The 19,893-nt window shown below is 39.3% G+C and overlaps 1 protein-coding gene across 4 annotated transcripts in view; it reads left to right on the forward strand.

Moving 5' to 3' along the window:
- The window catches only part of LOC140238105 (uncharacterized), a 29,613-nt gene extending 10,259 nt beyond the window's left edge, over positions 1-19,354 (forward strand). The window contains exons 2-9 of one of the 4 annotated variants that reach the window (XM_072318037.1): positions 2,697-2,987; positions 5,181-5,409; positions 6,207-6,944; positions 8,942-9,256; positions 10,078-10,173; positions 11,106-11,402; positions 12,466-12,571; positions 18,733-19,354. In XM_072318037.1, the coding sequence (XP_072174138.1) occupies positions 2,697-2,987; positions 5,181-5,409; positions 6,207-6,944; positions 8,942-9,256; positions 10,078-10,173; positions 11,106-11,402; positions 12,466-12,530 (2,031 nt within the window). In that variant the 3' untranslated portion in view covers positions 12,531-12,571; positions 18,733-19,354. Of the gene's footprint in view, positions 1-2,696; positions 2,988-5,180; positions 5,410-6,206; positions 6,945-8,941; positions 9,257-10,077; positions 10,174-11,105; positions 11,403-12,465; positions 12,572-14,016; positions 17,683-18,732 lie in introns of those variants that run through there. The other 3 variants (XM_072318039.1, XM_072318036.1, XM_072318038.1) reach the window with 3 other exon arrangements.
- The last annotated feature ends 539 nt before the right edge of the window (positions 19,355-19,893 follow it).

Raw genomic sequence — 19,893 nt, forward strand, 5'->3', positions numbered from 1 at the left:
TTTAGTACACCATATTTGCTACTCAGACTAATTTATATACAATTTGTAGTCTTAAACTTGATCTATTTAGCTTTCTTGTTTTGTTATCGATATTGCATTTGCATGTAAAGTTATACAGAATTCACAACATACCGAAAACGAAGATTTAAATATTGTATATGCTCACTTGGTAACCGGCAGTGATTCGAAATGTCGCAGCACTGCAAAAACATTGGGAAAAGATGGTGCTATACTTAAAGGGGAAGTCCGGACAATTATCAGCCGTTTCCCGTGTAAAGAACAATATTTCATGAACCTATTACCTTTTTCCCAACGAGAAAAGACCATCAGATACATTTACTATGATTTTTTTTTAAAGTAAAGTAATTCTTCATGTTCGAATCCGTCGCGAGCAGCCCTTCGTACTATCTGTCCCAGTATGCATTGCGCGTGACGTCACAGACTCACTTTCCTCAGCAGAGCACCGCGAGCGCAGCCCAGCTACGCATCGATCTCCCATTGCACTGTTGACTGCAGCGCGGTACAGGATGCATGCCTGTTGAGGTCTGCCTAGTTGGCGCTACCACAGGAGTCATTACACTGTTTTAGGAGTGCTGTTGCCAAATGCTGTATTCCTTTATTCAAATGATCTTCGATATATATCTATATAAAATCCGTCAAAGATTAATGTAAAATAGTTGCAATGTTATAACATTTTCATTTCATTGAAATATTATATGTATTGTAATACTGCCGTACTTATTAGTGTCCACCCCATCATTTACAATTCATTGGCTATTGTTGTCATCAGAGTGATCAGGCATACATTTACGTCTGCTGCTGCCAAATGCTATCCCAATCCGCGATCGTTTTTTTCGACTTCTGAGTGTGAACAATCTGAAATCAGTCTGTCATTTTCAGAATTATTGCCTCTCCTGTTGTCAGAGACTGTTGAGTATGTCTGACGGTGGTAAATTACGACAGTATAACTTGAACCGCGGAAGAAACGCGGAAGAAACGCGCCAGCTTCATCATAGTACCGCCGCCGGTAACTGCGACCAGCAGCCCCGTACACATAGCGTAATGGGACTGCGTACTGTAGCATTCAGGATCATGATAAGGTAGCATCGCGGATAAATATCAACTTAAAATCGAAATATTTCTTCAATTTGAAGACTTAACAGTAAAGTTAAAGTATTGACAACAGGCTTTGGGTAACGTTTGTTTCTGCCAATAGTCCCTTTCTGTTCAAATTGATGACTTAATGTGACTCGGTCGAGAGGAACCTTGGAGAGCTACACTGAATTATTGACGGCCAGCACAGGCGCACACACAAAGAGATTGCGCACACATCACACGCGCACAATCAAATCCATTGACGACCGGTTATGCGCTGGCCGTCAATTCAGTGTAGCTCTCCCAGGCTCCTCTCAACCGAGTCACATTAAGTCATTAATTCGAACAGAAAGGGACTATTGGCAGAACCAAGCGTTGCCCGAAACCTGTTGTCAATACTTCAGCTTCACTGGTAAGTCTTCAAGTTGAAGAAATTATTCGATTTTAAGTTGATATTTATCCGCGATACTACCTTATCATGATCCTGAATGCTACAGTGCGCAGCCCCATTACGCTATGCGTATGGGGCTGCTGGTTGCAGATACGCAGCCGATGGGGAGTATGACGAGGCTGGAGCTGCATCGAGTAGTACAAACTTGTCAATTAAAATATTGGAGAGCCATCTTGCGCACCTTTCCCGCTCATTTTCTGGGTTCGGAATGGCAAAAAAACTCTTCTTCTGGCCATCGCCCGGTTTATTAGAACACCCAAACACATCGGCATTTTCGAAGTGAAGCAATAGATCATGCCGTGTGCATCTGCTGCGTGGCCGGAACCACGCAGAACGCTACCGCTTGCTCGGCCCGTATCGCCGTTGCTCAAGCAGGGCTCCCCGAGCCAGCTGACGCTCCAAACAAAAAGTAATGTGATGCTAATACGTCACGCCGTCACGTGATCTTTCTCGCCGACGTACAGAAATTGAACAGTTATGATTCAAAATTAGTGATGCTAAAAAATCAATTGCGACGAGTTGGGAGGATATTTTTCAATGAAACTTAGTCATTATGGTCCTTGATTTATGTAGAATATGGTGAAATTTATTCAAAATCGTCCAGACTTCTCCTTTAAGTATTTAATGGCATCCTTTTCATATGTGAGCAGACATTCTAAGTTCAGCAAGATAAAATTTACTTAAAAAGTATTTAGAAACATTTTCAAAATGTAAATTCGGGTCAGAACATTCAACAGGTATGATTTCTAGTTTTCTTTTCTTTTTTTTTCCTTTTTCAGATGTTTTGGCAATCTGAAGGTATAGAGACCACACACATTTCTGTGACTGACCCGTTGTACACTTTATGAAAATTTAGATGTTGTGTTGAATTTTGACGTATGAAAATTCTGTCCAAGAGCAGAGGAAAAAAAAAAAAGAAAAGTCACCTCATCTTGCCATATTAAAAATTCACATAATTTTAACACTTTGTGTGTCAAGTTACATTGTAAGTTATTACATTGTTAACTTTTTAACTGTTTAATACTATTTCTCAGGATCTCATAACATATCAGTGGGAGGTTCATAGTCCTGATTTGATTTCCTAGAAGGAGCTAATGTGGAGTATTGATGCTGGCCTTTATTTGGTACAAATGTGCATGTATCTATCTAGGACCTTGAGGAAGTCCACAAAGAAATCAACGAGCCGGAAGAAGATAGGAAGCTGTTTCTCGGAGGCCTCAAGTCAACAACAACTGAAAAGCATCTGTATGAGGCCTTCATGAAGTATGGCATTCTTGTGGACGTGTGCGTCATTCGTGGTCCTAACTACAAACCACGTGGGTTTGGCTTTGTCACCTTCCAGAAGTCGGCTATGATGGAGGGTGTGTTGGCTGATGCACCAGACATGCGCTTCATGGTTGAGGGGAAGTATGTCGAGTTAAAAAGGATCGAGAGGAAAAAGGTATGGTGTCCTAATTTAATGCCCATTTATTTTTTTTTTTTTTTCAGGCACAGGGGGAGGGGTGGTGTTCAGGATTCAATTGTTTTAAAAGAATTTGTTAAATCGAAATAGTGACTTGTTTTCTGGTATGGTTTTATTGACAGCTCAGCAATGTAACACTAGATGTCAAAGTGCATAATCATTCTGCATATGCAGGTGCTGGTCTGCTCTGCAGATGGTAATCTTTGAGTAGTTAAAGGCAAAATTTACCATTTGCAGATGAAACAAAACCCAACACTAGTGCTTTAAAACAGTTCTAAAATGTGAGTTAGGGATAGAAACAACCACTGTAAAAATTTGAATCCATATAATCGATGTTAAATATTGTTAAATACACAAAATGTGAACAATAGTTATAATAAGAATGCTTCCAGACTAAACCGTATACAGTTATGGTTTATTGAGAAAAATGCTGATATCTCCTCATATTTGAGGCTTTATTGCAAAAATTTTATATGGTAGGATGTTTTGTGATACAACAGACCTACACATATGCATCAAATGTGATATCTTGAACATTTTTGAAATCACTGCTCCCAAAAGTAAACTGGACCTTTAATTCTTCATCTTTGTATATCTCTGGACTGGAGTGGAAGTAAAATTGACCTATTTGATATGGTGATAATAATGCACTTGTCAATGTAATGACGCACCCCACTACCCCCGGACATGGGTGCATCATGGTCATTTTTTGACTGACAACACTGGGTTTTTGACGGACACCACAGTCACTTTTTTGACGGACAAAACGCTGCAAGTGACGAACACCACAGTCACTTTTTTGACGGACAACACGTTGAAAGTGACGCACACCTCGGTCACTTTTTTGACGGACATCCTCGGTACATTTGACGCACCCCCGAAAATACTGAAACGATTTTTGCATACGTTTTATTCAAGCAATTTCATTTTCTTTTGGTTCGTGAACATAATTTGTAAAAGTTTCGGCAAGTTTCCCTTACCCTGGCCCTGTAAGCACCGTACCGTCATTCACCGTACATCACGCTGCTGCATGCTACGATACTAAGTATTCCGTACATTTATAGTGTGTATTCTGTGCATGCAATCCATACATTGTACATGACAATCACATGTCTGCAGATGCGCTATGTGTTCGCGGCTATTGCTAGTCTGGTGGATGCATACTGCAGCGCAGGTACACACCACGCCACGGCATTCCCGCGAGTACACACAGCCCAGTTGTCGCTGTACGTAGAGATTCGCACTACATACTAACAGCGTCGCGCGTCTCGTCGGGCTAATCCCGCGAGCAGAAAATGGCATGCGGCAGGCAGTTTCGTCTGCTGCCGCTTCTTTTACTGTCAAAAATTCGCCTTTGTCACCACAGAACATAATTTAGAAAATGTGAGGAGAAAGGGTGGCTTTTAAATTATTTGCTTGCCAGATTCTGGCAAGCATTTTCCCCTCTTATTCCAAAACGCTTCCCGACTTTGATTTTCACTTGCCGCGGGAAAACGCTCACTGTAATTTCACTCGCGGTACGTGTATACGGTACTAGTAGCGTGCAAAAATGCGTGCAGTTTTCCATAGTAAGTGACGCACCCCTCGGTTCAGAATAATGCATGTTATTTTCCATAGCCAAGTGACGTACCATGACGCACCCCTCGGTCAAAAATGTGACCGACAATGATGGGGTTTTGACGCACCCCTCGGTCAAAAATTTGACGGACAAAGCTGGTAAAATGACGAACACCTGGGTCACAAATTTGACGGACCAAACGAGGAAATGACGCACCCATGTCCTGGGGTAGTGAGGTGAGTCATTACATTGACAAGTGCATAACTTGTAGTTGTATTAAGAAAATAGACAACAACATGATATCTCCACTTGTGGTGTAGCATTGGAATGTTGATTTTCGGATGGGAAGATTACACCTTGAAGGCAGATTAACAGATGAAAGCAAACTTTGGAGATGAACTTGATCCTGAATATTTACCTGTCAGTGATAGGTGTAACATGTAGCCCATGGTATTCTGAAAATGATTTTCATCTCTAATGAAATTTGGATTTATACTGTCCTGAATGACAATATTTCAAATTGGCTGTACAATAATATGAGCGATTACAGATACTTTGCACTTCTATGTAATGTAAAGTAATTTATCTTCCATCATTCATTTGTAACTGGTTAGCCACCCAGAGAGAGCAAAAGCACAAATCTTCCTGAGGCAGATGAAGATACCTTGCGGATCTTTGTTGGAGGGATTCCGGATGTGACCACAGAAAAGATATTAAGGAATTTCTTTGAACAGTTTGGAGAGGTCGGAGAGGTCATCATTCCCCTGAGCGAGAAGTCCCAAAAGCCCAGAGGATTTGGTTTTGTCACATTCTTCTCGACAGAAGTGGTAGCTAGAGTTTGTGGTAAGTAAAGTGTGCGTGGAATCTCTTGCTTCTTTGCCTTGCCACTTACACTATAAATGTGTGCATTGGTCAACAAAATCATGTGCTCATGAAGCACACTTTCATTAGGTTACTGGTCACTTATTAACTGCTACTGTTGTTTTGTGGCCAGTAACAACCAGTTTGTAAGCATATTATCATGTAAATATCTTATGCATATATTATGTGAGTGGACCTGTAGCCATGACTGCCTTTGTGAGTCAAAGATGCCATTTGTGGCCTTTGTATAGGACAAAGCTTTGCAGTTGTGATATACTGTTAAAGTGAAAATTTTCGCGGCGTGAAATTTTCATGCATTTCGTGCAACCAGAAACTAGCACGAAAATAAAAAGCATGCAAATATTTTTGCTTGCCATATGTTCCAGTAGATGATGCCTTCATTCCGCGGAATTAAAAACATGCGAAACCCTTCTTACCCGACTGAGCGCGAAAATATCCTCTTTTTTGGTAGTTCGTTTCAAGCTTAAAAATAAGAGAAACTCTGCTCCAAGTGTGCAGTAGAATACCAAGTAACATCTTCTGCTTCAATTGATATATGGCTGACTAGTTTTGTGTGTATCATGGCTGGTCGTCTACTTGCCAAAACTGTTGACTTTTATCATTTCACTTACTCAAAATATTGATTAAATTTTCCGTAGCTGTTGGTGGAATCTTTGTCAGTCATGTAATGTTTTGTCTTCGGGTGTGCATGATCCATTGTGCATGGTTATTTGTACACATAAACTATGAGAAGATATTGCTCATTTTTCTTCATCCAGAGACAAAGTACCATTACATTTGGGGAAAGAAGTGTGAGGTCAAGCGGGCAGTGGATCGTGACAAGATCAGCAAACCATCTCAGAGGACGGGCCAGTCAGAAAGAGAAAAGCAAGCAGGCCGAGGAGACAAGAGGAAGGGTGACTGGAGTGGCATGGGGGGAGGCAAGAGAGGCAGAGGAGGAGGTGGAGGCAACTGGATGGAGAAAGAAGGCAGAGGAGGTCCAGGAAACTTCATGGGTGGTCCGAGGGGCCACTTTGGTGGTGACATGGGACCAATGGGGAGACCTAATGACTTCATGGGGCCCAGGGGACCAATGGGCCCAAGAGGTCCCCCAGGACCTGGACCTGGATGTGGTGGACCCATGGGACCAGGAGATTTCATGGGGCCTAGAGGGCCAATGGATGGGCCAGGGGGTCCAAGGGGCCCCATGGGCCCTGGACCATATGGACCAGGACCTGATGGGCCTGGTCTTCGTGGAATGGGACCACAAGGACCAGGTCCACAAGGTATGAGACATCAAGGACCAGGACCTCAAGGGCCTGGTTCCCGTGGAATGGGACCCCAAGGGCCAGGACCCTTTGGACCAGGACCTCAAGGCCCGGGACCACAGGGCCCAGGACCTCAGGGACCAGGATCTGGAGGATTCGGACCTCATGGACCAGGACCTAGAATGTCAATGGAACCTGGAGGCCGAGATCCAGGTGGATTCCAAAACTTTGGAATGGACAAATTTGATGGTAGGAATTTGAACACTGAGCACACGTACAATAGGACCTCAAAGGGATAGGACAGTATTGGTGGAGATGAGAATTGGGCTTTTAACTTTTTGCGAGATACCAAGAAAACACTTATGATATAGTACAGAGCATACCATTTTTAAGAGGAATTCAGAGTTTATTTGATGAAAATCGGGTTTGGAATGACTGAAACATCCAAAAACAAAGTAAAACAAAGCAATCATAATAAGTGTGGGTCCCACACTTTATTAGAATCGCTCTTTTTTGGATATCTCAGCCATTTCAAAGCCAATTTTCATCAAATAATCATTGAATTCCTCATAGAATTAGATGCTCTTTCATATTTCATAAGAGGTTTCTCATTATCTCGCCAAAAAATGGTAGAAACCTGAAATTAGGTATCAACCAAAACTGTGATCCCTTTAATTATCCTGCCACTTCAGGACCGGCGGACCTCCGGATAATCAATTTGGCAGGATAAGAGAGATATGCTCAAATACAGCACTTTCTAGCATATCATGCTAGGGCTATACGCATGTTATTACCAATTTACTATCATAATGATTATGGGCATGGCAGTGTGATGTTTCATACTTCATTTGATGTGGAAATGAAATAAAATGTTAGTACAATATCCCTTCATGTCCCTTCATAGATTGATAGATAGACTGTTCAATTGATACTGACTGACAGTGAGATTGATGTAGCGAATCGTCAAATACTGCCACTGCACTGTACTTACTGTACCAGTGCTGTGCACTCAGTGCCAGTGACAAGCTCAGCACCAGTCATTGAACTCACTCTCATGAACTCACTTAAAGGGGAAAAATCCAGTCCAAAAATAAGTTAGTCTGATTTAAGAAAAAAAAAAAAAAAAAAAAGGAAAATCTTACAAGTTCAATGGTATAAATTTGACTGAAATCGGATGAAAAATAAGGAAGTTATGAAATTTTGAAGTGTTGCTAATTTTTGCAAAACAGTTCTTGTACAGTGTATATAAATATACAAATGAGTGAGCTGACCATGTCATAACCGCACATTTTTCCTTTGATCGTGTACAAAAAAATGATGAAAATACAATGTTTCTGTCAAAGAAGTCCAAAGCACAATGTTATTCCTGGTTGAACAATTTCAGAATAGTGATCAGTTAGATATCAGGATTTGAGCCTCCGGCATAATTGCTTTTGAACGAAAAACTGGAGATTTTAAAATTTTATGTACAAACTATACATGGCAAATTGTGAGGGGATTACATGCTCACTTTGACATTTGCATATTCATATTGACCGTTCAAGAACTGTTTCCTAAAAAATGAGTGAAACTTCAAAATGTCATAACTTCCTTTTTTTCACCCGATTTTGATCAAAAGTATACCGTTGAACTCACAAAATTTTACTCTTTCTTACCAGACTAACTTTATTTGGACAGGAGTTCCCCTTTAAAACTTACAGTCTGCTGGAATGATCCAATATGTCCCGTCATGTATTTGTACGGTTATGGTAGAACATGTGTTGTTTTTAAGTGAGATTTGGCACTGAAAGTACATGAAAACAAAAAAAATTTCAACCAGTCGACCGGAGGATAACAAAGAATTCAGATAAACAATTGCAGATAATCGAGGTCCTACTGTACTAAGTAATCAAATTTAGAAATGTTCTGAACTTTCTAAATCTAATCAAGTTACATGTAGTTCTACAAAGTGTATCATGAGCGGATTTAAAATGAACATTATGTACTGAGCTACACTTCGTGGCTAGAGAGAGTTTGAAAAATCATGTGGCAAAGGTACACCCACATATGTAAGCTTTTGACCAGTTGCCAGTTTGTTTACAATGTACATATACACTGTAGTCAATCTCTCGAATCTTGCTATGTGTGTCAAGTTAATACAGTTTACTGCACCTGTAAATCAAACCAGAGAGGACCTTTATTACGTCATTTTGTCACTCAAACTTTGCTGAGAGTGTAATCCTTGTATTTTTCTGCTGTCTACACAGAGGGCATGTTTGACAACATGCCATCGGAGGAGATGATGCGCCGCCAGTTTGGTGACGGTCCCATGGATTTCAGTGGATTCCCTTCAAACTTTGATGGCCCCGACAAGTTTGGGCCAGGTCCTGGCAGCCGAGGCTTCTCAAGTATGGATCGTGACTTCCCCATGCCTGGTGGTGGTAGTGGTGGTGGTGGTAGTGGTGGTGATAGGGGAAAGGCCGGATCTAGGGAGGCAGAATTCTTTGGGATGGACATGCCAGGGTCAAGCCGCCGTGGGGAAGACTTTGGCCAGGAGGGACGAGGGTCAAAGGAGTTACCAGGTAAATATTGACATCCTGATGTAAGGCAGTCTTTCCATCGTTCCCTGGCTGTGATCTAGAAGTGATATGTAGATTGCTCAAACACTCCAGATTTTGGTTGAAATTATAAACTTTCCACATTCTGTTGTTTCCCCCATTATGTGCACAATTGTGATTCTGTTTAAGTTGTAAAGCAATGTGGTAAACAGAGTTAAAGAAAATAGTATTACATCTGATGACTACATTATATCAGTGGTGGAAGTAGTCTTGTTGCTTGCTTTTCTACCATATCCACTGCAAGCCCACAAGCTCCATGAATGCTAGCAGTGTTGCAGGGCGAAGACAGAAACTTAAAGGGGATGGTCAAAAATTTGTCCCATGTGATCAGGCATGTCTGTCATGTATTATATATCCATAGGCCCTACATGTGCTTAGAAATGTAGCATTGGTTGTTACAAATGCATACATGGCAAAATTGCTGCTTGTGTTTCCTCTTATATTTTAGCATTGCTTTCTCAAATGATATTATGTTCAAACTGTATGGATAATCTCTACTGAGCAAGCATTTTATTCCTTAGAGGTTTCATGGTAGTTGTACTGGCTTAGTCCCCTTGTCCTTGTATGAAAAAATAACCATTTGCAAAAGAAATTGCAGCCATAATAATGTGACTGATAAGGGCAGGTAGAATATTCTTATCTTTGCCAAGTGTGTTGGCGAGAAATCTTTGCGAATATTAGAAATCAACCCTTCTTCCTCAAGTCCTGATTATAAGTTGCCATGAAGATGGGCGTGTCACATTTGATGAAAATCCTATTTTGCATGTTTCTGTTTGACTTTGCAGACTTCCCAGAGAGCAAGATGAAGGAGTACTATCGTCAAATGTACATGTGGAGGTACAAGTGGTACCAGATGATGAAGATGTGGAGTTCAGCAAAAGGTTGTCACTCTGCAGTCACGTCTTTATGTCTTTGAAATCAATCCCTCAGCTTGATGAAAAAAAAACAAAAAAACAGCCAATAGTGTAGTAGAAGTGGATTTTTAAAGTTTAGAAAATTTGGAAAAGTGTTTTCGTGGTAGTAGGACATTATTTCTCATGATGTCGATAATATATACAGTGCATTTGTGTTATAAAGAATGCAGTTATAATGAAATTTTTTTGAAAACAAAGTAAAAATTCAGGTCCTCAAATTATCATTGATATGTCCATATTTATATCACTGTACTAGTGTGATGAAATTTTTGATATAATGAAAGAAAACTTGAGGACTTAGTTATAAAGGGAGCCACTTGTAGTAATATTTATACTAGAATAGAATTCTGTTTATGTATGTAATGTTACGTACTATGTACCAGTCAAAACATTTCTGCGTAAGTGAGAGGCAAGCTTGGACAGGAGAAATGTCTGTTTAATGTCATATTTCTAATTGGCATGTATGAAATCATATCCTAGTAGGAAATAATGTCATATATCCTAATAGTACATATAATTTCATATGTCCTAGTAGTACATAGGACATCAAATATCCGAGCAGCACATCCTAGAACGGGGCTGTTGTTTGCATACTGGTATTCATTTCCACTCCAGATCATAAAGCTTGTTGTGCCTTCATATTACATTCTTTATGGTACAATGAAGTTCCGGTTTTAAAACTCCTGAACCATTTGGTAAGAGGCTACAGATATGATGATTGTCGTTCTTTATGTACTTGGTTTGAAAAAGTACTCCTTTTAATGTTTTAATCAGTTTCTCAATTATATTGCCATCCAGTCCTTTTATAATTTGGGCTGCACATTCACTTCAGGATTTCTGCGCTTGTAACCACCTGTTGTTAATCAAGCCCGCCCTTTTTCTTCCCTTTTTGTTGACAGCTGCTGCCTCGGAGAGCAGCAGTGGGCGTGAGAGTAGCAGCAGAAGCCCGTCTGGTGATACCTTCTCCAGAGCCAAGGAGGTCATGGGTAGCGGCTATAGGAAGGAAGGGGATGCTGCCAACCAGTGGGGGTCCTCACAGAGCAGAGACAGGAGTGCCTTGGTTGGAAGCGGTGATAGCTACAAGAACTCTGATGGGAGAGATACTTACAGAGGCCTCGGCTCAAGCTATGGTGGCATGTCATCGGGATACAGCTCTGCTAAGTCTGACATTTCCCCACCTGGAGAAAGCAGCCTTGGTAAGTAGCATAGCAGAAGGGAGCTTATTTTGTTTGATAATCTCATGTGTTAACGATGAAGAGGGGCAATCTGTCAGTCAGTTGCAATAAAGTTGCTTGTCAGTCCATACTGGTAGCCAATCTTCTAGGTCTCAAAGTTTGGGTCGCGTTGTGGGTGTGCGAGAATGAAGAAAGATTGTGCCATCTCACAGCTGGTGATTGTGACATAACAGTGCACAAACATACATCACAATGACAGCGCACTTCAGAGGCACTGCCTAGAAACAGATGGTGGACTGCTGACGTGACAAACTTTGCAAAGTTTCAGTGGCTAGCATTCACACTGCCCAAAGATCAAGGAGATTAATGGGTGTATGGGAAATATCCTTAGTTTGAGTGGGAAGTTTCGCGAGAAGTTTCACCAGAAGTTTTGTGGGAGGTTTACGTTCACACTGGCAAAACTTGAGATCTTGAAGATCATGATTTTGAACTTCACAATCTTTTTCCGGTATGACTGTGGCTATTGTAATTGTCAATGTGGGGTAGAGATGTAGCTCTTTCCTCATAAGCGAGGAGAAAAGGTTTTGCCCAAGGAAGACCAAAAGGAGCGGACTTTATGCCACCATTCTCACTGCTTCAAACTTTGTGAATCATCAACTATCCAGTGGAGTTTGTATAGGCACCATGAAGATAAACTGTTTTTTGCTTGGTATTTTTGATAGTACTCTTTTCACATGACATTTGATCCAGGATACTTGCCACTATGACGCTTATTTTCTCACATGAAAGTTTGAAAGCATCGCTCGATACTCGGGGAGTTCTGTGTTGTTTTAGAATCCTGTAATTGTCCAACTTTACCCCGTTCCATACAGGAACCTGATGGCCTGCATATTAGGTCTGTGGGCATTTCAGAAGTCAGTATAGAATGGGTTAGTTGAAATCATGTAAACCGAACTCATGAGGAATTAATGTGTACTATTAAAGTGGCACTTTTTTTATTCATTTTGTTCTCAGTTTGTTTGTATGTTTCTCTTGCAAAGACCCTGTATTCTCATTTCCTGGATATGTGTATCTTGTCTTTACACAGGTGGCTATGGAGGGAGAGGGAGAGGTCCGTCATCCTATGGCGGTGGAATGCCTGGCTTGTGATCTCTTCGAAGCGTGAAGGTTGAAACATCCAGATAAAGGAGGTAAGGTTTTTTGTTACCTTTGAACTCTGTTGCCTATCAGTGGACCAGTCTTAATGTCTACAGGATGAGATGCGTGTGTAAAGAAGGGATCAGATGGGTCTAGGGCAATTACCCCGTGGACAATTACCCCAGACCCTTCCCCTGACCCTAACCCTAATCCTAATCCTAAACCTAAACCTAATCTTTACCCTAACCCAAACTCTAACTATACACCTCACCTTAACTCTAATCTTTACTCTAACCTTATCACTAACCAGTATTTAGCCTGGGGTAATTGTCCTCTGGGGGGTAATTGGCCTGATACTGATCAGATTTACATTGTACATGCATGTATATTTTCATGTCGCTGTCTCCGTCATTGTCTTTTAGACTTACTGCTCTCTGATGCAGATGCTGTCTTTCCGAAAGTGGTGCCAAGTTAATAAACTGTTGAAGATGGCGACAGACTAGTGAAAAGAAAGGGATAAAGTACTAGAGATATTTTTAAAAATTTCAACATTCACATGTTAGTTGGTCAACTAATGGTTCCGTCCTATGGAAATCTCTTGTTAGCCATCCTAGTCAAGTGACTAGAGTATAACTTGAATTGGACTCATGTTTGGTATACGTCAATTATTTATCTTATTTTCATGTGATGGTTCTTGGGAGCAATGTGGTATTTGCGACAGCACTAACAAAATTTATTTGTTCATTTTCTCAGAAGAAGTAATTTCTGTTACACAGGAATAAGGAAAGTGTGTTTAGGTCTTTGTGAAAATGAAAAAGGAGTTTGCATATGCCTTGTTAAATCATGTCTTGCAAAATGTTACCTTGTATTGCCAGCTGGATGTTTTGTCCAAGGATGTACTGATTCACAAATAATCTTGATACAATGTTAATTATTTTGCCCAAAGTTTCACTGCCATGTTGTTTTATTCAAGTCCTACATTTTACCAGTTTCATGTATTTTTTTATGTAATACAGTTTTACAATATTTAGTCTTTGATAATTAAGGGGTCTTACCTTTTTGCTTTTAATGATATACCTTTGAATGAGTAAAAAAGGGTGATAGACATAAATCAACGTGTAGCAGAAGTCTAGTAGACTATACTGTACCTAGATTTTACACTGATTTAGTCAAACCGTTCGTGGTCATAGAAATGTACTGGTACTTTGTAATCCAGGTAGGCATGATATAACATAGCAATAGATATTTCCCTAATCTCAGTATGAATAGAATATGTGTAGTTGTTGAGACCCTTTGCAACATATGTTATCTACCCCTAACCTGCCCAGCTAAAGGAACACTTTCACTTCTCTATTATCAGATTACAGTCACTATTTTGTATGTTCTTTTGAGCTAGTTCTTGTAACGTTGAAATGTTATAGCATGAATATTAAATCTGCACCACTATACTTGAAATGTGTCTATTGTCATGATAATGTGAATCTTATTTTTTCTGCAGAAGTTGTAGCCACTTGTTGCAGGGGACCATCAGTCTATCGACCTAGCCAGTGTAGACTCAAGAGAACTTCTGTTTCTCTTGATCAGCTCCAAGCCTAGTGATTAGACCAGTCTTATTATTCACTGTTCTGAGTGATTTTACCCACATACTGTTTAAGCTGTTGTCTTTGTGTTTAAGTTTTGCCAAATTTAGTGAATCACTGTTGGACCGCAAATTTAACAACACTTGAAAATGTTGCCATATAATGCTAAGGTTATGCTCTCACGAAAATGTCCATAATCCCCTCATTCGCGAAAATAACAGCTTATGCAGTACAAGGCATGCAGTTACTATCATGCTGTCTCAGAGCTTCTTATATGCAGATTACAAATTGAATATGGTATCTATTTTTGTCATGCTTGTTTGTCTGCTTCAACGTAGGATCTATCATAAATGCAAATGAGGCTTAGGGTTTCAGTACCGTATTATGTTTTACAAGAGAGTTGGTGGACTTAAAGACTCATACTAGCATATAAGACCTAGATATCTGCAGTCCAGTGTTATTTTCTAGTTAGTTTAGAGATACTGTTTTTAACCATTGCCATATTCCTTTGTTCAGATCTGTTATGTGCACCAGGAATATGTCAAATGAATGACATGCACTATGAGTTCAACCAAACTGTGATGTATGAAGTGAGTGTTGCAGCTGAGATTAAGGAGAATAAGCCTGTATCATGTAATTCACATTGTGATGTAACCTTCTAGTGACATGTAAAGGAGGGTTCATCACAGAGATAAGTTAAATTCATTGCAGAGAGAGAGAAAATTGGACTAAGTGAAAACAGTCAAGCTAAGATGACAGATTAATAAAATATACACTGAATTAGACAAATATCCATAGCTTAAAATGCAAGTTGGTCCTAAAACACAGCTTCTAGTGTCACTGGTAAAGATCTGGCTTTGTCACGAGACAGCCTTCACTTGCATAACAGTTTATAGCATTAAATCCCACTAAATTAAAATTTTCTGTAGTATCATAAATTCTTGGATTCACAAGGCATGTCGAAGACAATGTTCGTACACATCGTCCAAGACTTCGGTAATTTTATTGCACATCGATGTCAAAACAGAAAGTTTGTGGACGTTTTTTGTATGAGGCAAATGACTAAGATGGGGCAGAAATACCATGATAATGCAACCAAACTGTAGTTTGGTGATGATAGAACACTTAACAACATAATTCAAAACAGGTGCACTCATATTTATCTGATTCTGTGCTAACATGCTGCCTTGATTAGACAGCTTTGTTTCTTTACGTGGATTCTCCTTTATCTCATGTCACTGTTGGATTATTAATATGTGACAATTAGTTCAGCCTTAGGAGATATAGCCTCCATAATCTAAACAAACGTTAAAGATAACGTGAAATGAACCTTAGAAATTAGACCTGACAGCTCTTTCACTCAAAGGATTCTCATACAATGGTGCTTTAAAAAGCCCTGTATGCCTTTGAGGTTCATCCTGATTCATCAGTAGTTAGGCCATTGCAGTCTAGCCCCATAGGACATTTTCATGATTATGAACAAATGGTATTATCTGTAAACTGAACAAGCAACTTCTTATCAGAGGTATCAGTCATGACTTTCTAATTGTGTAGACCTCTTTGCCTGTGTTTCCTCTATGCCTAGTGTAAATATCATGGAACTTCTTACAGTGATTATAGAATTTTTAAAGTTTAAGAAAGTTGTCACTTTTATCTTTAACACATGAGTCTGTTATGATCTTGCTTCAGCTATAGATATGTTTGTTCATGCAGTTATCATGTGTTTTATGTGTGATGACAAAGCCTATCTTTGTCTTGAATGTAATTAGATGTTTTGTACTGTATATGCCATTATTTCGCAGGGTTTTGATTTTAGCAAATTTTACAAGTCAGACGCTAGTCACAAATTTAAAGGCACACGAAAATGGTAACTCGGAACCCGACATGAATGGAACTTCCATGCGTAGTGCTCATTTTACTGTTCATTGCTGTACTACACAATTGTGAATGTAAACACCAATGAAATTGTTCTTGACAAAAGTCATTGCGTTACATGCCATCTGCATACTAGTAGCCAGCAGATGTAGGCTAGTTACTGTATAAAATTGACATAATGGATAATACAGAGTTGTTATTTGATGCTTGCTGTTTGGGGTGCCATAATCATTGCTAGGCTTTATGCAGGAGCAAATGACTTATAGAGCTAATGACATTCAGTTCCTATCACTATTGGGTCAAAGCTAGTTCTGATGGGAGAAAAAGCTAATCACAAATTGGCATCTGTAGCATTAATGTGTTGCTTATCACTAATTTTGACAGAAGTTCTAGTACCAACTGCATGTAGGCTTAATTCACACTTGTTTCTGTGTATGACCTGTGTAATTAATTAAAGGCAACACGCCAATAAACACATTGGCATCGCATGTAATGCGAGGTGTTAGACAAGTAGATCCTCACTTCCTCACTTCAGGGAAAACAATTGTTCAAAGTATTTTGTTTTGTTTTGAGAGTTAATCAGTGGGTTTTGTTTTGAGTTGTTTTGTTAGACTAGTTGTTTAACCTAGTTGTCTTGTTACCGTAGTAACCAGTATGAAAGTGAAAGTCACAGCGGCTAGCCACTGGGAGTTGTGTCCATGCCCTTTATTCTGCCTTGAAGCTCAGGGCTGCCGTCATACTGAGATTTCTATTCATACATCAAACCGGATAGACTACATAAACTATTATAATTCAGGGCCAGCAGGGATTGATGTGTTTTGTCACAAACATAGACCATGTGTATTGTGTTTCATTGTGATGGCTCACACGGTAACAGTAAATGGCATTTAACTCGGTGTAACCATCAGTGTGTTTTTGTAAACCTATCCTATATTAACTGGCCATCATAGCATGAGTTCTCTGTCTATGTAGTAAAACCAGGCCATGGTCCACCTTATGGACTTAGCAGTTTTTGTCACCATAGCAACAACCTCATAATCAGAAATAAGCTGTTATCGTCTGGTATTACAGCCAGTGGTCCCTGCCAGCTTTAATTTGATTGTCTAGGAGGACTTGTGAGATACATCTGGTGTTAGTTTGAATGATACATAATTATGATTAGAAAGTCACAACATAACAGTTCACAATATTACTCTAGTAACAACTGTCTTTTATCTTGTGTTGGAGTGTACATAATAATTTTGACTTCATCAATAAATCTTCTTAGTAGCTGTTGCCATGTTTACTTTGTTTACAACCTCTAGGTCTGTTGCTTTCTTTAACTAGAAAAGATAGTGTCACTAGGCTATCAGTGATCATAAATTTACTGAAATAGACCAGTGTGAAACAGTATTATGTGCTCACAGTATCGGTTTGTCAGTAGATTAAATGTTAGACCTAATGTTCTTTGTAATTCAGGATTTGCAACAAGTCTAAGTTCACAGCATCTTCAAAGGGGTAGCTGTCAAGATAGCCTAGAATTCTCAATTACTTTAAAAGGTGTTTGTGATGACATTAGCTATGTGACTAGACAAATTTCACATAATCTTGTTTTTTGACAGGTTTGCTAATAAAAAGCCCCCAATCCATTCCAAGAGGAGAAAGAATTGTGTGTTGTCTGATTTTTATTTCCTCTGGTCATACATGCTTGATTAAAACACTGGAATATCCTGGAGATTTTCTGAGTAAATTCTGATCATATGTCATCTCCTAGACTTCAGTCTCTTTCACACTCATTTGATAAATTTTGCATTGTTTGTGACCATAAAATATCAGAGATTATGTTATGGGTGTCATGTGTCACTTCGGAGGAAGAAACCATCGTAAGCATGATCTTTCAAATTGTGGATGTGTGAAAGAATACTTATGCTTTTTATTACTATGTTCGGTCTAGTTCTTAGCAACAGTCTTATATTCCACTCGGTAGGCCTAAGTTGATATATTTCCTCTTTTTTTTTTTCTTTTTTTTTGTGGGGGGCGGAAGGTTGACTTTGACAGGCAATTTTAGATCCAGGACAAGCTACTTATTCACATGTGCATAACTTGGTGTGTTAGAATGTGTGTTTGTGTTTTGTGAGTGTGTGTGTGTGTGTGTGTGTGTGTGAGAGAGAAAGAGAGTACAGATTAAACAACAACGACATAGGGATACACTCATATACTTCATCCAAAATTATATACCCAAAATATGATCTCTCATGAACTCATTATCTTGTTCATTTGACATGCAGTAGGAAAAAAATAAACTTTGTAAGCCATGTCAGTGCTGGTTATTGAAAAATTTTGATACTGTGTAGTTTATATTCAAATTTGGGTGATAACAAACCAATTAAGCTATCATAAACGGTGCAACAATCTAGTCATTGAATTTCATTTTCCTACAGTTTCTCAAGCTGTGTGATTTTCTGTGTGTATCTACACACTATGTTTCCCCTGAAGACTGGAAAGTAGTATTACACGTACTTTTCAATTCCATTCAATTCAGTTCAGTTCAATGTCTTACATTACTTTTAAAGAGATATTCTATGTTATCACAATATTCAATTCAGCCATTGCTGTAGGCCTCAGACAAACTCTACTGCTGGATTGTTTTATGTTACAAAGTGGACCTATGAACGAGAGGCATGTAAGGTGCGGCAGTCAATTTTGGCCCTTGTCCCATAGATGTTACCTTGGCATTTCATGTTTTCCTTAAATGGATCCTGCATTTTGATTGGCTGCAGTCATCCTATGGCACCTACCATGTGATTGGCTCCTGCCATGTGATTGGCTAATGTCTTCAGTGGTGATGACAGTGCGGACATTATCCCTGTACCATCTCAGATGCATACCTTGTGTGTCTGATATAAAGGTAAGGCCAGAGAGGTAAGGTTTATGTGGTAATATCAGATTGTCACATTCATGTTGAAACCTGACCTCATTTTTAAGTATGTTGTACAAAAAACAAACAAACAAATCGTCTATCTGCTGAAATTCAGAGGGTAAATGATCAAAGGAAAGGGAAGAAATAAGCATTTTTCTGGGCCACAATTTTTTGTGTTTAAACGGAGCAGAAACTTGTCTGAAGATAGACTCCACCCCTAGCAATGAGGGAGTGATCTTATTGGTGAGTGCATGGCATCCTGGTTACTAATTTGCTGTGCGTAGACCGCTGGCAGTAAGCTTGAATGAGCATTGCCTAGGTTGCTAGGAGCATACCTTCTCTTGTCAACAGGTGAAAACTGTCTTACTTCCCTTGATCACAATTACATCGGAAGGAAAACTTTGAAGGTGATATCCAAAAAAGAGTGATTCTGATAAAGTGTGGGACCCACACTTTATTACGATCGCTTTGTTTTACTTTGTTTTTGGATGTTTCAGTCATTCCAAACGCGATTTTCATCAAATAAACTTTGAATTCCTCTTAAAATGGTATGCTCTGTACTATAAGTGTTTTCTTGGTTTCTCGCAAAAAGTTAAAAGCCCAATTCTCATCTCCACCAATACTGTACCATCCCTTTAACTTTTTGCGAGATACCAAGAAAATACTTATGAAATAGTACAGAGCATACCATTTTAAGAGGAATTCAAAGTTTATTTGATGAAAATCGGGTTTGGAATGACTGAAACATCCAAAAACAAAGTAAAACAAAGTGATCGGAATAGAATATTGGTCCCACACTTTATAAGAATCGCTCTGTTTTGTATATCAGCCATTTCAAAACCAATTTTCATCAAATAAACATTGAATTTCTCATGGAATTACATGCTCTTTCATATTTCATAAGAGGTTTATCATTATCTTACCAAAAAATGTTAGAAACCTGAAATTAGGTCTCAACCAAAACTATACGATCCCTAGGGGAATCCAACACCAGTTGAAAGTTAGTTTACTAGATAATGAG

Source organism: Diadema setosum, chromosome 14 (assembly GCF_964275005.1).
Source record: "Diadema setosum chromosome 14, eeDiaSeto1, whole genome shotgun sequence".
NCBI lineage: Eukaryota > Metazoa > Echinodermata > Echinoidea > Diadematoida > Diadematidae > Diadema > Diadema setosum.